Source organism: Neovison vison, chromosome 10 (genome assembly GCF_020171115.1).
Source record: "Neovison vison isolate M4711 chromosome 10, ASM_NN_V1, whole genome shotgun sequence".
NCBI lineage: Eukaryota > Metazoa > Chordata > Mammalia > Carnivora > Mustelidae > Neogale > Neogale vison.
The window spans coordinates 2,637,158-2,654,559 of record NC_058100.1 but is presented as its reverse complement, the minus strand read 5'-3'; the positions used below and the strand labels follow the sequence as shown (position 1 = coordinate 2,654,559).

At 58.4% G+C, this 17,402-nt stretch overlaps 1 protein-coding gene across 1 annotated transcript; it reads right to left on the bottom strand.

Moving 5' to 3' along the window:
* Positions 1-700: 700 nt before the first annotated feature.
* LOC122918024 (SLAM family member 8-like) lies at positions 701-8,218 on the bottom strand. Its single transcript, XM_044266180.1, has 6 exons — positions 8,146-8,218; positions 5,432-5,824; positions 3,576-3,872; positions 1,939-2,080; positions 1,656-1,746; positions 701-1,390 (listed from the first exon to the last, which is right to left on the bottom strand). The coding sequence occupies exons 1-6, from the start codon at positions 8,216-8,218 to the stop codon at positions 1,139-1,141; spliced, it is 1,248 nt and encodes a 415-aa protein (XP_044122115.1). The 3' UTR covers positions 701-1,138.
* Between the last annotated feature and the right edge of the window lie 9,184 nt (positions 8,219-17,402).

Below are 17,402 nucleotides of genomic sequence, written 5' to 3'. Positions count from 1 at the left end.
GGAGCGCACTCAGGCTCCCGAGTGGTCTGCAGACGCGGACAGTCATCCAGTCCTGGCCCACGGCATGGATGAGAGGGTGGGACGGGGGCAGGAAGCCCCGCGTGGCTCTGGGGGGTACCATGGCCTCGTGCACTCACCTCCAGTCCTCACCCCTCACTGTCCGGGTTGCACTGAGGATAGGAATCACGTCAAACGTCTGTCACCCACCGTGTGCTGTGTGGCTAATGACAGCGGCACCACCTGCCGGAGTTCCTGCTTCCCAGTGCCCGGGACGTGGTTTCTCCCTGCTCCCCGCCCACCAGCAAGTGAGCTATAGGGACCCCAAAGGGAGCAGAGCTGAGCTCAGAAACGGACCATAGGACTCAGGGACACCGCTGTGCTCTGCCAGCTACCCCGATGGGACAGTGTTCTCAGACACTTGGAGTCCTTTCTACTGTGATCTGTGTGTTTGTGGGACAGCCCTAGTTCTGACCCGACAGCTGCATGGCTAGAGGCGTGTGTGTGTGTGTGTGTGTGTGCGCGCACGCACGCAAGCACCCTCCTGTATGGACACTGAGGTTTGGGGATGAGAAGCATCTCTGATTTCCTCTGACCTGAGGGGATCTACCTGCTTCCAGTAGATCTCCAGGCTCAGCTGTGAGATGGAGAGGAAAGGGCATTTGAGACCCGCTTTTCAGTGCTTGAATTACTAATTCAGGCCAACAGCAGGTTTCTTTGTCACCTGGGGGAATGATGGTAGAGCATGGAAGGAGAGAAAGTGTGTCCCATACCAAGAGTAAGGGACAGTATTTTTCTAGGGCTCAGGTGAACTATTCCCAGTTCCCCACAAACAAAACATGCACGTGTCACAGAGCCATCCCTCAGCATCAAGGTCAATTACAAATTCTCATTGTCTATAAATAGGTCTCAGCACAGAGCTGATAGCTAGGGATGCTCAAGATGGGCCCCAGGACAGATGCTGTGAATTCACCATGGCTTGCTTGCCCCAGAGGCTGAGGGTCTGCAAGGCAGTTTGATGTCGTACCGATGAGGGGGACAGGGGGGCTGTCTAGGGTTGCATGTAGCAGAGGCTGAGTGGTCCTAAACAGGTTTGGACCAATTTATTACTCAGCTTCCCTGATCTACCACTGTGTGTGTCTCATGGGGAGCTTGTGCACAAAGATTTAACACAGAAATAAGTGCTGGACCCATCCAGTCCCTGCTCAGAGCCATCAGAGGTGGAAAAGGCAGGACCAGAGCTGCGGGCGTCATGCTCACGAGACAGGTGTCGCCAGGGCGGGATTCTCCTGCTTCTTCTAGTTAAGTCACGTCTTGTCCTGGCCTGGCCTGTGGACCTCATTGTAGACAGTAGCGAGATTCTCCTCTTCCAGATGTGGAATGCAGACATACCCTGCAATGCAGACAGAGGGTTCCAGGAACAGCTGAGGGATGCAGAGAATCCAGAGGGACCCACGGAGATCCAGGGCTGCGCATGACCTCCCCCAGTGCCCAGCACTGCAGGGACCCCAGGAGAATGTCCTTAGTTAATACTGTGTTGTCTGGAAGGGGTTATGGATGCATGGACACAAAAGCCGGCAGATGATTGGGATTGAAGGCACACACCCAGGTACAGAGGGACTAGGGGGAGCCCAGTCTGCCTCCTTCCCCAGCCTCACCTTGTCCCTGTGGTCTCCAGACTCCTGCTGGCTCAGCTCTGCAGAGTGGATGCAACGATCATGTTCCCATGTTCTTCCTGCAATCCTGTCCCTGAGTCACACACAGATGGAGCTTGAGTCTCAGCCTGGAAGCCTGTCCCCTCCCCCTCCATGACCCCCATGACCATGGCCACACATGCCAGCCTCCTGCAAGAACATTCCCTGAGCAGTAAACTGCAGGACAAAGGGAGTCCAAGGTCCAGTATGGAAGGGAGGTATCTGGGTACAGGAAGGAAAGTGCAACCTGCCTCTCCCAGGCTCCAAGTTCTTTTTCACACATGTCTTCCAAAGGTAGAGTCCAGCTCCGAGGATCAGCAGCGGGACCACAGCAGACACCAGGATACCGGGCAAGTGGGCAGCACTGGTCTGTCCTTGTGGGTCTGTTTCCATCGCACAGAGAGAGTGAAGAAGGTTAAGGTGACAGAGAACTGAGGACGCCCATTGCCAGGCACATGGAGACTCTGAAGGGACCTGGTCAGGAGCTCGAGAGGGAGGAGCATGGCAGGGGCTCTCACTCAGCCGTTCCTGAGCTCCTGCTTGGGGCCGGGGTGCTGAGAAGAGCAGGACATGGTGCCCACCCTTGAGGAGCCCCTCAGCGGGGGGAGGGCTGACACATGCCAGAGGCAGCCAGCCAGAGCCATCCCAGGACACTAGAGCTACACCTTGTACCCAGGTCATCAGGGAGGGCCTCCTGGAGGAGGTGATGGGCAAACATGGTCTTGAGGGAGGAGTAGGAGATTGCTGGATATTCAGGGTGGGTGAGACATGCCAGGGTGCAGAGCCATGACCAGGAATGGCTGTGACAAGTCCACAGCCCTGGGAGCTGCCGGCACCCACTGGAGCAGACGGGAGAGGGACCAGGCAGGAGGAGCCAGATGGGAGGATGAGAGGGAGGCAGGAGCCTGTTTCCGGAGAGCCCAGGGGGGCCTGAGCCATGATCGGCCTCTATGGTCAGGGATACTAAGACAGTAGGTCCCCAAGCAGCTGGTGGAGGAGGGGTGGAGGGGCGAGAGCGCTCACAGGGAACCAGGTCATTCATTCATTCATTCACTCAGGGACACACTGACTGTGAGCAAAGGGCCTGAGGCCGAGGCTGGGACAGGCATTCCAAGGAGCAGCAGACATGGCCCCTGCCCTCCAGGGATTCAGGCTGCACAGGACACTAATCCTGGGCCAGAGCATCAGCTCGCAGTGTGGGGCCACTGACCACTCCTTAGAGGAGACGAGGTGTGAGGGCAGGACAGCAGCAGCTCCTGCAGGGCCCTGAGCCATCGAGGCTGCGGAGCCCCTGTGCAAACTCTGTTCATGCTGGGACTGCCCCCAGCACGCGACCCTGTGGGACTGCCCGGGTCACAGGCCCCAGAGCCGCTGCAGGGAGGGGGGGTCCCTGGATGGGAGTAAGTGGGGATTGGAGGACTCCTGACTTGGAAGGGCTGAGGGCAGAGGGAGGGGCCTGAGCGGAGGCTGGCAGCCGAGGAGAGCGGGACACGTCGGGAATGCAGGCAAGCGGGTGGGTGTGACGTGTGTCTGTGAGACCAGAAATGGGCAGAGGAGCACGAGCCCTGAATCCTGCAGGAGTCACCGGCCAGACCCCTCAGATGGCACAGACCATGGACACACCCAATTCGCTTTTCCTCACAGCCTCCCTAGACACACTTGAGATGATGCTAGATTCTGCCCGGACTAGCAGGGGTGAGGGGTGGAGGGCAGAACGGGAGCAACACCAAAGTGCAGAAGCAGGTTGGATGTGCCTGCCAGAGTCCTGGACTGGGTGACCAGGTGGCAAGGGGTGATATAATCATGGGGGACAGAAGCCGGGAACTCTCACCCAGGGTTCCCTGAGCACCGGGATAGCCCCCCTCCTCTGGCAGATGCACTCACTGTGGCCACAGACGTCCCCAAGGTCCAGGGTGGCAGTTCTCTGGTCCGCCTGGTTGCTGACCACACAGGTGAGGCTGGGGCTGGGCCGGCTCAGGGGCAGGTTCACAGCCAGTGTCCAGGGGTTGGGGGCTGATCCTGGGGCCGGTCTCTGCTCCAGCTCCCTGGGGAGACCCTCGCTCTCCCAGGACACGGTCAGGCCCTCCCTGGTTCCTGTGGTGTTACACTCCACAGTGACGTTGCACCAGCCTCGTGTGAGGGCCAGATCCATGGTCCAAATCTGGGGAAGGGGCACAGGCTCTGGGGCAGAAGGGACAAGAGGACAGAGCCTCACGTGAGTGGACAACATCATAGTTTCTCCCTCTACTGTGGCTTCTCCATGACGCTCTGGCTTCCTCCCCCTAAGGACCGTGATTGCATTTTATAGATAACAAGTGAATTGACCCAAATCAACAGCAGGTGCCAATAAGGAAGGGAGCCGCTGAGTTCAGCTCTATGTGATTTCACTAGACCGAGCACGTCTTACAAATCTCCCTTGAGATTTAAACGCTGGAGTCATCTGCCTGAAAACCATTAACTCCAAGAAAGTGATGTGTCCCCTACAGGATGGTTAAGTGTAAGACACAAGGATTTGTCCTGGTCCAGGCCCCGGCTCTACTCCTGCTCAGATAATTCTCGGGACCACACAGCCCGTGGTGCAGACGGCCACCAGAAGCTCTGGGAGCCCAGAGATTGGTCCCAGGATCCACCAGGAGAGACCGCAGTGGGGGACACAGTCGTGGTTCCAAGGTATGGACACTCCAAGGTGGTTATAATAGGCACTGAATTTGGGGCCCACCCAGGAAGACAACGGACAGATGGACAGTCAGTCTTGGGAATCTCCAGATCCTGAGGCTGCGAAGGCCTCTCTCTCTGGGGCAGGACATCTCCCTGTGCAGGGGGGAAGGGTGCACACAGAGACAGCTGCTCCCTGAGGGTCTGAGGAAGGGTTACCCTGTGAATTCTTCTCCATTTGTGGAAGTTCAGAGCTGGACCGTGCAGTCTGTGAGTGAGCTGATTCAGGCTGGGCTAAGAAGGACGAGGGGACAGGGCGGGGAGAACAACACGTGGGATTCCAGATCCTGCTAGGTGACGAGTGTCCCCAAACCATGGCCACATGCTGATCCTTAGAGCCTGGAGATGTCTTAGGTTCCAGAACAAAGGGGAACTGAGGCTGAGAACCCGTAAATTAGGGATGGTCTGGATTCCCAGGACAAGCCCCATCTGATCACAGGGTCCTCACAAGTGGGAGGAGGCAGGAGAGGAGGCTGGGGGGAGAACGAGGTGCCAGAGGGACTCATCCCCCCAGTGCCACCTGGGAAGGGGGAAGAAGGGGCCATGGTCCAGGAGATGTGATAGCCACTAGAAGGGGGGACAGGAACAGAAGTGGATTCTCCCTGGAGCCTGCAGAGAGGAGCACAGCCCCGCTGACACCTGGACCTCATGGCAGAGGCTCTGGGGTCTGACTGCCGCCCTACAGCCCAGGAGGACCCCCAGGGGGTGTGTGGTCAGCCACTGCAGCACTGGGCAGTAAGAGTCCCATCAAGGACCCTGAGTCCTACGGGGACAATGAGTGTTACAGCAAAATCCCCATTTCCCCCCATTCCGTGTTCCCTCCTAAAGCATAGACGTGATTTATCCCTGGTGTGAGTCTCAGCTCTGCCTGCACTTGTGCTGACCTCACAGCATCGGATTTCTGGGGAGAAGATCGAGTCCGAAGGCTGCGGTCTGGACAAAATCCTGCAAGCGGGGCGCATGGACATCCCTGGGGACAGAAGAAGAGAGTCAGCTGTGGGACTGGGGGAGGGGCCGCCACGTACCGTAGACCGTCAGGTAGAAATCCTGGTCATACTGTCTTCCTCTTGTATAGGACTCTCGAGCCCGGTACAGCCCACTGTCCTCAAGGGTCAGGTTGACAATCCTTAGGGTCATTATGTTAAGCACATAGACTCTCTTCTCGAACTTCTCCTGGAAGTTGACCCATTCTGGAACATCTCTCCCAGGAAACACATATAGCATGACTATGTAATTTGATCTGGATACGACGCCCCAAGACATCTTCTCCAACTCAAATTCTGGAGGTAATTCTGGATTTCTGATCACTTGAAACAACACAGGAGTTCCTTGAGTCCCCTTCAGAGTAAGAGGGACTTCAGAATGGTGCACGGCAGACCCACGGGCTCCAGGACTCTGGGTCACTGCGCTGCAGACACCTAGGGCATAGGACACAAAAAACATGGATGGTTTTCATTAGGAATAAAGGCGAAAACCCTAGAATCCTGCTTCATGAAATCCATTCCATGTGCCCCCTTGACTTGAGAAGGCAGGAGATGCCATGAATTTGCGTCAAGGCTGGAATCCCTCCTGGTCCCAGGGGAGCGTCCCCTTGAACAGGTCACGGGAACTTGCTCACCTGCAGTGTCCTGACCCCTGACAGCGAGAGGATGAACATCAGGAGATCCCCAATTCGAAGCACAAAGTGCATTTCTGCAGCAGGCAGCTTCTCACGGGGCTGCAGAAACCCCTTGTGCCCACAGGCTCTCCAAGCTCTGCCCTGGACGGGGGTCGCTCCCCAGGGACTCGCCTTTAACGAGCAGAGCACAAAGAAGACCCGGCTCGGGAGCAGAGGCAGAGACAGCGGACGGCGGAGGACTGCAGGAATGCAGGGCTCGAGGACGCATCCCTCCCTCCTTGGAAGGCAGAGGAGGTGACCACAGGTGGTCCTCAGCTCTGGGTTCTGAAGGGGCCCAAGCAGACTCCCCAGCTGTCAGTCCCCGTCAGGACGCAGGACGAGGACGGGACAGGAGGGAGACACGGAGCAGAGGCCTCAGAAAAGCCAAAGGACAGTCCCATCCAGAGAGAGACCCCAATCCCCAGGATGTCACAGCTGGAGGGCTTTCGAGGGGACCTTTCACAGAGGAGGGGCTCCCTCGAGGGCAGGAGGGGGACTGATCTAGGTCACACAAGGCAGAGCCAGACCTGGAGCCTGCTTCCCTCTCCCACAGGCCCCTGCTTCCCCTGCAGAGAGCTGCCCTACAGCCCTCCCCCTGCCCTGCTCTGCCCCGCCCTGCCCAGGGCTCCTCCCTCCCAGCACTGCTGGTCAGTGGGGTCTGAGCAGGTCTGGGGGCTCACCCCCCAGCTACTGTCCCGGTAGAGGGGACTCAATTACTCGGTGGGCTTTGGCAGGGCGGGGAAGACGCGGGGCTACCTGAGGGATAACCGGCCCCTGCTGGAAAGGGGGGAACGCGGGACAGAGGAGGCCCAGCCCTCAGGCTGCGGGGGAGGAGCGGCCCAGAAGCTGGAAGCCCACTCAGGACGGGAGGAAGACACAACAGTGCTCAGATCTGCAGAAGGTGCTGACCCCAAAGAGGGGCAGAAGGTCAGGGGCGGGGTGGCTGTGAGCAAGAGAGTCGGAGTTTATTTAAATTAGATGAAATTTGTCTTTCAATCATCAATGTAAAAATTTGTCCATTTCCCTCTCTCTTATCCTTCTTTTCTTTCATTCTTATATGATCTTCCAACCCTGACATTTATGGAAGAAAATTCTGTAATTTCCCATTATGTCTCCAGTTAAATCAAATTGAAGAGAAGAGAAAAACTACATTTATTGAAAAGAAGTAATTTTGTTTAAAAAAAGGATCTCAATGCCTTGCGAAGCTCATTTTCTAATGAGTAATCTCCCTATTTACAAATGCCTTGTGATTCCAGAATTTCCCTAGAATCCCTGAAGGCACGAGGGGCTGGTGTGTTCACATCAAACATTACAGACAGTAACAGCCTCCCCTACCCTCCTCAGAATTCAGTTCCGAGGATCTCAGTGTTTTCTCCTTCGTTCTTACTTAACCTGTTCCACAGAAGCACCTGGACTCCGATGAAGGAATGACTGGAATTTCAGGTTTCTGAGAGGACGACTTTTCTGAGTTCCATTTTGAGGCCCCCCTGATGCCCCCCAGGTACCCCACCCAGATCAGAGGTCAGCAGTCTCCCGTTCCGGGCTCACCCCTACACATGGCAGGTGGGCGCAGACCCTTGAATTCTGGGGGCTCCTTTCCGTCCTTTGCAAACAGAATGTCACTGGATTCAGGGCCTCATCTTGCCCAAGGAGCCAGACTAGCGCGGCCCCTCCAGCTCAGACAGGGGCTCTGGGTTGGCGCCTCCTGCACACGGCAGCTGCAGAGGCTGCCGGTCCCCTGTGCACGGCAGGGGGGTGCCCATCCCCACCCTGGGTCCCCCACAGCCGCTCCTGTGTCTCCTCCATCCTCCATCCTCTCCCGGGGACTCACAGCCTCACCCCCCTGGGAGGGGGAACGGATTCCCTTCCAGGCTGCCGGGTCAGGGTTCCCAGCCTGGCCTCAGCCCAAAGCTCCCTTTGTTCCCTCTGTCCACCCCGGGGCTCTGACCCAGCGCACCGCGTGTGCTCAGTCCTCACGGAGCTGCTCCGTCTGGTTCTTCAGCCCAGACCCCAGCCAGCCCGGGAGCTCCTGCCTCCCTGCCCTCCCAGTGGCCTCCCTCCCAGGGGGCCCGGGCCACTCACTGAGGAGGAGGCTGGTGAATCGCAGGAGCCAGGAGGCCCCGCACAGGTGACGGTCTTCTGAGCAGGTGCGCATGGCCGGCTGCCTCCCTGCTGACTCTGCCTGGGAATATGAGGAACCACTTTGCTAAGAGCTCCAAGCCTTTCCCCACCCCCAAGGACGGGGCTGACTGTTAGTTCCTGGGGCACAGCTGGCCAGTCTAGATTAAACCACTCCCATCACTCATGTTAGCTCAGCACCCGCAGGGGCCTCAGGAGATAACTGGAGAGTAAGTGTGGGAACAGCCCCCCCTCTAGGAGGCCCAGTGCCGGAGAGGCCCCGTCCTCAGCCTGCACCCCCAGAATCCCTGACCTCTGTCCTTGGGCTCCCACTCAGCTTGGGCTGCCCAGCTCGCCAGCAACAGCCGATGGCCGGGCATAGAGTCCGCTCCTAGAGCCAAGGACACGGGGCCTCTCCTGCTTTGGGCCTGTCCTCTGTCTTTACACCATCTCGAGTCACAATCTCCTTTCTGATGTTCTAGGAACCTCCCTGTCAGGTGTCACAGTGAGAAGCTAGGAGCCCGAGAACAAAGCCTCCTGGGAAGTGTCACCCCCTCACCCCAGGGCACACAGGGCATGTCCCACTGCTGGTCCCCAGGGCTCTGTCTGCAGCCTAGGGCAGGCCCTGCCCCCCACAGGACCAAGCCCACCCCCACAGGAGCGGCCCCACAGCCCCCCTTCCCTGTGAGGCTCTGCCCATCCCCCCAGGCCTGGGTGATCCCTCTCAGGGGGAGAACTCTTTGCTTGTACAAACCCCACATTGGGGTGGGGCGCAGGGCCCAGGAGGGAGCCCCCAGCAGCTGCAGGCCGGAACCCCTGAGGGTCAGCCTGGACATACTCCGTGCTGGGGCAGCCCCACGACTTTCTACACCTGCAGATACTGATCTCTGTCCCCTCCCTCTGCCCTGTGCAGCGAGACAGCCCAGGTCACCAGTCCTCTGTGTGTCCAGGTCTCTCTGGTTCCAAAGCTTGTTCCCTGTGAGGGGCAGTGGGGCTCAGGGTTACCGTCCATGTCACAGATGAGCAAAGTCAGGACCCGTAGGTGATCTGATGAGCCCCTGGTCTGGACCCTGGGATGGGGCAGGCCCAGATCTCAGACCTCCTAGGCCACTGGTCTTTCCAGAATCAAGTTCACTGCAGACCTTGAGAAGCCACACTGAGCAGGAGGGAGGCCAGGCCTGACCCACGGCAGCCTCTCTCCTGTCTCACACCCGCAGGTAGAGGACATAAGCTTGTGGTGGCATCTCTGTAGCCTCTGGGGTCCACAGCAGCCCTTTGCCGACCTCAGCCGCCCCCTGCACTGGCTGAGTCACTCCCGGGCCAGCACCACCCACGCGGCTCAGACCCGCAAGGCTGCTGACCTGAGAAGTCCAGGCTGGTCTCCTAGGAGGGATCAGGACCCTCAGAGACTGTGAGCCTGGAGAGGCTGGTGAAAACCGCCCTCCTTGCTGGGGCATGAATGTTGTCCTCCTGGGGTCTGGGGTCTGGCTTCCCGGAGACCTCCCCTTGCTCTTAACCTGCCCATCAGTCATTCCAATGCCATCTCCTCTGAACTTGAAGAAGCCCGTGGGTGCAGAAAAGTCTCCTGCCCCATCTGGTCCCGGCGCCCCTGCAGGGCTCCCGCCAGCCCAGCTTCCTGGGGACCCCCGCCCAACTGACCAGTCTGTCCCTCCTGCTGGGCTTCCTTTATGCCCCGTCTCCCTGGGGGGTCTGGACAGTCCTCAGCATCTCTCTTCTGTGGGCTGCGGAGGACAGAGCACCACACCTGCACCAGCCTCTGCCCACCCCAGGGGCTCAGACACACCACTCTGTCCCAGAGGGGAGAGGGGAGAGGGTGGGCTCTGCGGATCTCCACCTGAGCCCCTGAGAATGAACCCCTCCATGGGACCCAGGAGGGGAAGCCCCAGCAGAAGATAACTGGGAAATAGCTCCCCATTCAGAAGCATCCAGCCCTGACCCTCAGAGACCTGAGAGAGGGCGCCCCACAGTCCTAGCCTGTCCACATGCCCCCGCTTCCTGGGGTGGTGTCCTGTAAGGACAGTGGGGGCTCACATATGCGCCAGATAAGACCAGCAGCTTTCCACTAAACTGGGCGTGGCAGCCATCTGTGCTGTCCCTTCAAAAGTGTTTACTGAGCCCCATTCACTATCTGCTGCTGTCCCTGAGCCCGCGGTGGCTTTCCAGGCAACCTATTCACCCAGTCCCTGCCCTGAGACAGACACACTCCATCCGAGTGCCCCACCGAGCTTCTGGAAAAGGCAGGGAGCTGCTCTCTGTGGGTTCTTCTGGGGCCCTGAGCAGTCAGGTACGTTATCACCAGGTAAGGGCACGGTTTATCCTGTCCTGGGCAGTGACCCAGACCTTGAGGACCAGGCTCAGCCCATCAGGAGTTGGGCCCAAAGGCACATCCATACCAGCGTCTTGCTGTCTAGCGGAAACACAGGCAGACACATAGTCCGGCTCAGATTCAGGTGTCTGCTCTCAGACACAAGAAGACTGTGAGCGAAAGCTCTTGAACCTGACCCATATCTGTGCTGCCTTCAAGGACTGCGGCCCTGGAGTGAGCTGGAGGTGGACGCTGTGAGCTGTGGGTTCCGCTGGGGCCCTGACCCATCACCCTGCTCCACCTGGGGCCCCGGACAGGGGCTGCTGTTAAGTGCTCCCGGGGGCTCTTCAGCAGCAGGAGCCCCGTCGCTAGCGTCGCTGGTCCCCACAGGGGCAGACACACCCACCTATGGCTCCTCCGTTCACAGGACACCCTGAGCCCTGGGCCTTGGCGCTGGGAAGGAGGCATGAGACCGGTGCCCAGCGGCCAGGGCCTCCAGCTCGCCCCTGTCTGCGGGGAGCCTGCTGTGTCCTCGGTAGGACGTGGTTTTCACACAGCCTGGCCCCCCGACACCAGCCTCCGCCTCATCAGCCAGGCAAGCAGGCTCTCGGGAAGCCTCAGGAAAGCTCGCTGTGGCTGGGGTTTCCGTCTCGAGAGAGGCCGCCTCCGCAGGGCTCTGGAGAGCAGCTGTGACCCTGCTTCTTTCCCACCTTGACTCTGAACCCCCCTTCACTAAGCAGAGTGGGGGTCCTTGCTCCTCGCCGGCCCTCTCCACCGACCAGTCTGCGGGGCTCAGGTTCGGGCGGCTCCCCGGCTCCCTCCCAGCGGCCTGGCCGTGCTGAGTGCACACAGCGGGCCTGTCTCTGGGAGCCCCGTGTGCTGGCGGCCGGGCTTCGGGGAGACACAGATGCGGATGCTGATCCCCTGTGGGCAGGAGAACCGCGGCCTCATCTGCTCACGGGATCGGCCAGCATGGCAGGTGCTCCGGGAGCACAGGATAAATGTGGGGCCAACACCCCCGTCAGCTCCCGCAGACACAGCGTGGCCCCTGCACCTGCACCCTCGGGGAGAGGGGCTGAGCTGGAGCAGGACAACGCGGCCGTGGGGGGGGCTGCGGGGGTCTGGATTTGAGGGGAGCAGGACTGGGAGAAGAGCAGGGCGCCCCTGTCTACACAGCCTTCCGCTCAACCCGACTGTGCAATTGCCAGCTTCGCAGTCAGCTCCTCAGCCACCTCAGAGCTCCCCTCCTCGCGTCCCCACATCCGACCCATCAGGAAGGCCGGTCGGCTCCCGAGTCTTTCACGAATCCCCCACGTCCCGCCCTTCCACCCTGTCTCCATTCTACCCATGAAGAACCTGGGGCTCCTCTTGCTAAACTATCCAGGGCCGTGAAGTCAGGAGGGGATGGAGCCCCATTGGAAGCCTGGGGCTTTGGCGCCAGATCTCCCGCCTCTGAATCGAGGCCAAGCCACCAGCAGCCCCTCCGCCGGGTCCTCTCCCAGGCTCCACCCTCACCATGTGACCCTGCACCGTATCCTCCACCCAAGGCCACGGGGGCCTCTCTGTCAGCCTCATGCCCTGCCCCTGCACCTCTCAACTTGCTCTGCTGAGCCCCCATCCCACCTAGAAAGATCCCAGGGCTCCCAGGGGCTCAGGCTGCCTCCCCACCCCACCCCCTACTACCCCCTGCAGCCCCCAGCCACTGGCTGCTCCTCCAGCACTGTGGGCAGGCTCTGGGCTTGGGGACTTGGCGCACCTCACCTCTGCCTGCAACGTCCTTCCACCCACCTCCGAGGTTCCCACTCACCCCTGCTCAGCCTCTGCCACCTCCCCAGGGAGACTCATTTGAACAGCAGCTCCCGGGCCTGACTCTGCTTCTTGTGTTCCTCCCACTGGGCACCCCCGACCTCATGTTTACTCGGCCACTTGTTTATTTCCAGTGTCCCCCAAAATACAAGTTCTTGGAAGCTGGGGATTAATTTTGTTCACTTGCGTGCCCCAGCAGGAATGCCTGGGTGGCTCAATGGGTTAAAGCCTCTGCCTTTGGCTCAGGTCATGATCCCAGGGTCCTGGGATCGAGCCCCACATCAGGCTCTCTGCTCAGCAGGGAGCCTGCTTCCCACCTCTCTCTCTCTCTCTCTGTCTGCCTCTCTGCCTGCTTGTGATTTCTGTCTGTCAAAAAAAAAAAAAAGTTTCATGGTCTTAGTTATTAAAAAAAAAAAAAAGCTCAGATTCTAGAAGCAGACTTGCATCAGATCCCAGCTCTGCACTTTACTGACTTCACAACTCACAAACCCTAGCAAGAGGCACTTTGTTTTCACCATCTATAAAATCGAGATACATTTAGTATCTATTGGATGAATTAGTAGTTATATCTTCACACCTTGGAAAGGTGACTCATTTACAATAAAACTAAAACAGTTGAGCTATTTTAGAATTATAGATCATTAATGCAATTGATTTAACCAAAAACATGCCATATATATGTTAGTTGGAGGGAGCAAGGTAAGGGAGAGCCATGGAAGAGAGGAAAAGCCTCATCTTTCTTGACAGAAAGCACATGGTGCCTGAAATGGATCTGAAAATAGGAATATAAGAACATTATTTTTTAAAAATAACATATTTTAGGGGCACCTGGATGACTCAGTGGGTTAAGCCTCTGCCTTCTGCTCAGGTCATGATCCCGGGGTCCTGGGATCAATACCCTGCATTGGGGTATCTGCTCAGCAGGGAGCCTGCTACCCCCCCACCTCTCTCTCTCTGCCTGTCTCTCTGCCTACTTGTGATCTCTCACTCTCTCTGTCAAATAAATAAATAAAATCTTTTTTAAGAAACCATATTTTAGAAACATGCAGGTAAATGCCATAAGAAATTGTTAAGAATTGAAAGTGACTATCCTTGTAGAGGACTGTTGGCTCCTGCTCATCCAGGACCCTTGGGCTCCGGTTTCCTCACTACGGACATTTTTGAGATCAGGATACATGTTCACATTGATGGTACTCGGCGGGACATAAAGTCGGCGGGACATAAAGTACCGATGGATCGGCATTGGATAGTGTAGACACATCATAGATACAATGTAGCCAATTCAACAATGTAGCTGTTATAGATACAGTGTAACTCTGAGAAAACAAAGAATTTAGGACTGACTCCCCTGGAGCAGAGGGGCTGTGGGACACACAGGTGGGAGGGAGACGTTCATTCTGGAAACACGTGCTCCAATTTTCAATCATACCTGTACAACATGAGCTTCGTCATCAGGAGCTCTCTGCCCAAGTGAACATAGAACAATTTATTTCCTCTGTGTCGTTAATTTTCAATATTTGAGCTAACAAACTTCAGAATGATTTTCTTGAAGTAGACTCTAAGCCCTGTGTGGGGCTCGAACTCACCACTCCCAGATCTAGAACTGCCCGCATTTCTGACTAAGTAAGCCAGGTCCCTAGACGACCTTTTAAATCAGATATTACTTGCTGAGTACTTAATGCTAATCACTGATTCATGTGGTTTTTCATTTAATCTGTGAATGGCTTGACGAGATTAGTCCTGTCAACATCGTCATTGGGCTCAGCAGAAATCGGAGGCACAGAGAGGGCAGGTGACTAGCCCAGTGTCACACAGTCTGGACAGGAAAGTCAGACAGGAGCCACAGCTATGAGTGCCCCAGGTGGGGACCAGGCCGAAAGTGCCCTCAGGGTCCCTGGCACCCCATCCTTCCTCTCCGATGTCTCCACCGTGTTACCTCCTTTCTCCCCACTCTCCCCCAAACAGAGGATCTCCCAGTTGGGGCTCCTAATCCCTGATTCCTGGCCACACCTTCATGTCTGTACCAGGGCCCCTGTCGACCTGCCAGCCCCTGCGTTTTTCTCGTACCCCCACCCCGACCTGGCCCTGTGGTGGGTCTGGGAGCAAACGGAGAGGCTCCGCGGGTCCCACCATGGGCCGCACCTGTGCCCCCCAAGTCTGCCTGAGCATCCCCCCTCCAGGCCCTGAACGCAGGCACCCCGCCACCTGGCGGCCGATGTCCGAATTGCCGCTAGAGACTCCTGCAGAGGAGCCCTCCCACCTCAGCTCACCTGCACACACAGGTCATGAGCGCCTACTGTATGCAGCACATGGGGAAGCTGAGTCGCTGTCCTAGGGGGGCGCACAGGCTATCGGGAGGCAGAAGCACAGACCCTTGCGGGGCAGGGGAGGATCCCCCACCCAGAGGCTCCTGAGCATTGTCCTTCATCCCGGGAGCTGGAGCAGCCCAGGGACAGGGAAACAGGGCAGGAAGGGGCCTGGGAGGAGGAAAGCAGGATGCCCCGTCAGGGGGTGGCTGGGTGCACGCGGCCAGCAGGTCGGGGAGGAGCCGCAGGCAGGGGCAGACAGGCACCTTGGCCCTGTGGCCGGGTCTCTGCCTCTGACGGAGGGCCTGCAGCCGTAACCGGAGGACGCCGCTCCCTGTGCTCGGGGGTCCTGTCCTGAGTCTGCAGGAGCGAGTTCCGAGGGGGCTCAGCAGCTGGCCGGGAGTGGCCTTGAAGTTCACCTGCGTTGAGAAAATGGGCTCCTCGTGCAGGAGAGTATAGCAGGGCTGGCCTGGTAGAAGGACAGATCGGGAGGGGGTAGCCTGGGGATCCTTGTTGTGTCCAGGTCTCCCCTCACAGGCTTCCCGGGAGGTTAGTGAAGAGGGGGACCTCAGCATGGGGGAGGGGAGCAAACAGGCAGAGGAGGGAGACCCCAGTCCCTCACGGCCCCTCCAGCTCTCTGATTCAGGCCAGGGGGTCCCTGTGAGTGGGAGGAAGGCGGGTCACATGGCCAAGCCCTAATTGAGGGCCTCTGAGGACAGGCGCCTGCAGACCCGGTGACTGCAGGATCCCACAGCGGCCAGGTCCAAGTCTGCCGCGCACTGAGAACAATCCCAGAGGGGACAGGGGAGAAGCCAAGACAGCCCACATGTGGGAGGCAGAGCTGGGCCACGCTGCCTGGGGTGACGGCCAGAGGGCTCAGCCCTGAGATGCCAGGACCGTGGGCAGGTCCGTGTCCCTGACCCGTGAGCATCATGAACGTGGACAGCACTCACAGGACCAACACCTCCTCCTCCCTGACTGTGGGTCCCAGTCCTGCTGGGGGGCATTCTGGGGTCTCCGTAGGAAATCCAGGCCCCTGAGACCAAGCACACACGTTCCCTCTTATGTCCTCACGTGTCACACGGGCTCTTCAGGGAGTGGGTACAGAAGGACGTTTGCTGGATGGAAGGATGATTTTGCTTCCAGAAGCTTTGGGGTGGACCTGGGGCAACTCTCCTCTGGACACTAAGCCCCGATGTGGGTAACTGACCGCACCCGAAGCAACCTAGGATTCCTCCCACGGCATCACCGCAGACGAAGGGCCTCAGGCCTGTCTGGTCTCATCCCGGGAAGGTGATCTAGACCCAGTCCCGGCTCAGAGCCGTGCCTGCTTGAGCTCTGCTCCTCGGCCTCCCACCGCCTTCTTCCCAGAGGTCCTTCTAGAAAAGGCTGCTGCTTCCACCCCCACCGGCTACCCCAGTGAGCACCTGCCTCACCCCTGCCCCAGCAGGCCCAGACCCAGGACCCAATGCTGCTGGTGGGGGCCTCAAAGGGTGGGTGCTGGGTTCGGGGTTCAGCTTCCTCTCCTAGTGGACATTTCCCAGAGTAGGGGATGGTTCGGATGGTAACTTGCAGGGCCTCCATAGAGCTTTTGCTCCAAAAAAGGAAGAAGGAAGCTGAACCCCGTGGTCATACATGTTGTGAATCTCAGACGAAAGGATAAAACTGAGGTTCCCCTGGAGTCGGGGCGGTGAACATCGCAGGAGGGATGTGGTTGTCGCGTTTCCATATTCATCTGACCTCGGCCCCGCACCCCGTGTTGAGGAGCGTCTCTCACAGCTGATGTCCCTGGATCCCACCAGAATCACTGATGAGGGTCAATCGGGGGCCCGTGTGTGGACACACTGAGGACAATGGCCCAGCTGTGCTGAGTTCTCCCGAGCCCTCTGCCCCTTCCCGCTGTCCCCATGGGCAGCTCCTGGGCCACAGGCTCCTTACCCTGAACCCCTGTACAGTCACTGTAGTATGACCCCATCCATGCACTGAGTGTGAGCTGTTTCGGGGGACCCGTCAGCCCCCAACCCAGACCTTCACCATGGTGGGCTCATCCTTCCACAAACAGTGCATGAGCTCCTACTGTGCGCCACCCGGGTGCTCACACACACACACACACACACACACGCACACACGCACATGTGCACCCAGCAGCCCCTCTGCCTTCCTCCCTGCCTTCCCTCCTCCATGGAGAAATGCCATGCCCAGGAACCACAGTAAATTCGGCGAGCAGGGCTCCGGATGACAGAGCAGGGTGGGGGGCTCCGCACCTGGGAGTGTGGTTTCCGGTTACACAGGAGGTCAGAACAGCTTCCCCATGAAGGAGACTTTTTTCTTAAGATTTTGTTTATTTACTTGACAGAGAGAGAAATCATAAGTAAGCAGAGAGGCAGGCCGGGAGGTGGGGCTGGGGTGCAGCAGGCTCCCTGCTGAGCAAAGACCCTGATGCGGGGCTCCATCCAGGAGTTTGAGACCATGACCTGAGCCGAAGGCAGAGGTTTAACCCACGGAGCCACCCAGGTGCCCCAAGAAGGGGACTTCTGAGAAAAGCCGGGAAGGAGGTGAGGAGTGACCGTGGACACCAGGGGGAATCGCTTTCCTGGCCCAGGCGACAGCCCGAGGAACGGCCCTCAGGCCGGACCCTGCCTGGCCTGTTCCAGGAGCAGGAGGTCAGTGTGGCCAGAGCATCTGTGAGCCCAGGCAAGACGGGTAGGAGAGGGAGGTCAGAGAGGTAACGGGGGCCCGGTCGGGTCCATCCTGACCTAGAATCCCAGGATGCCACAGCCAGA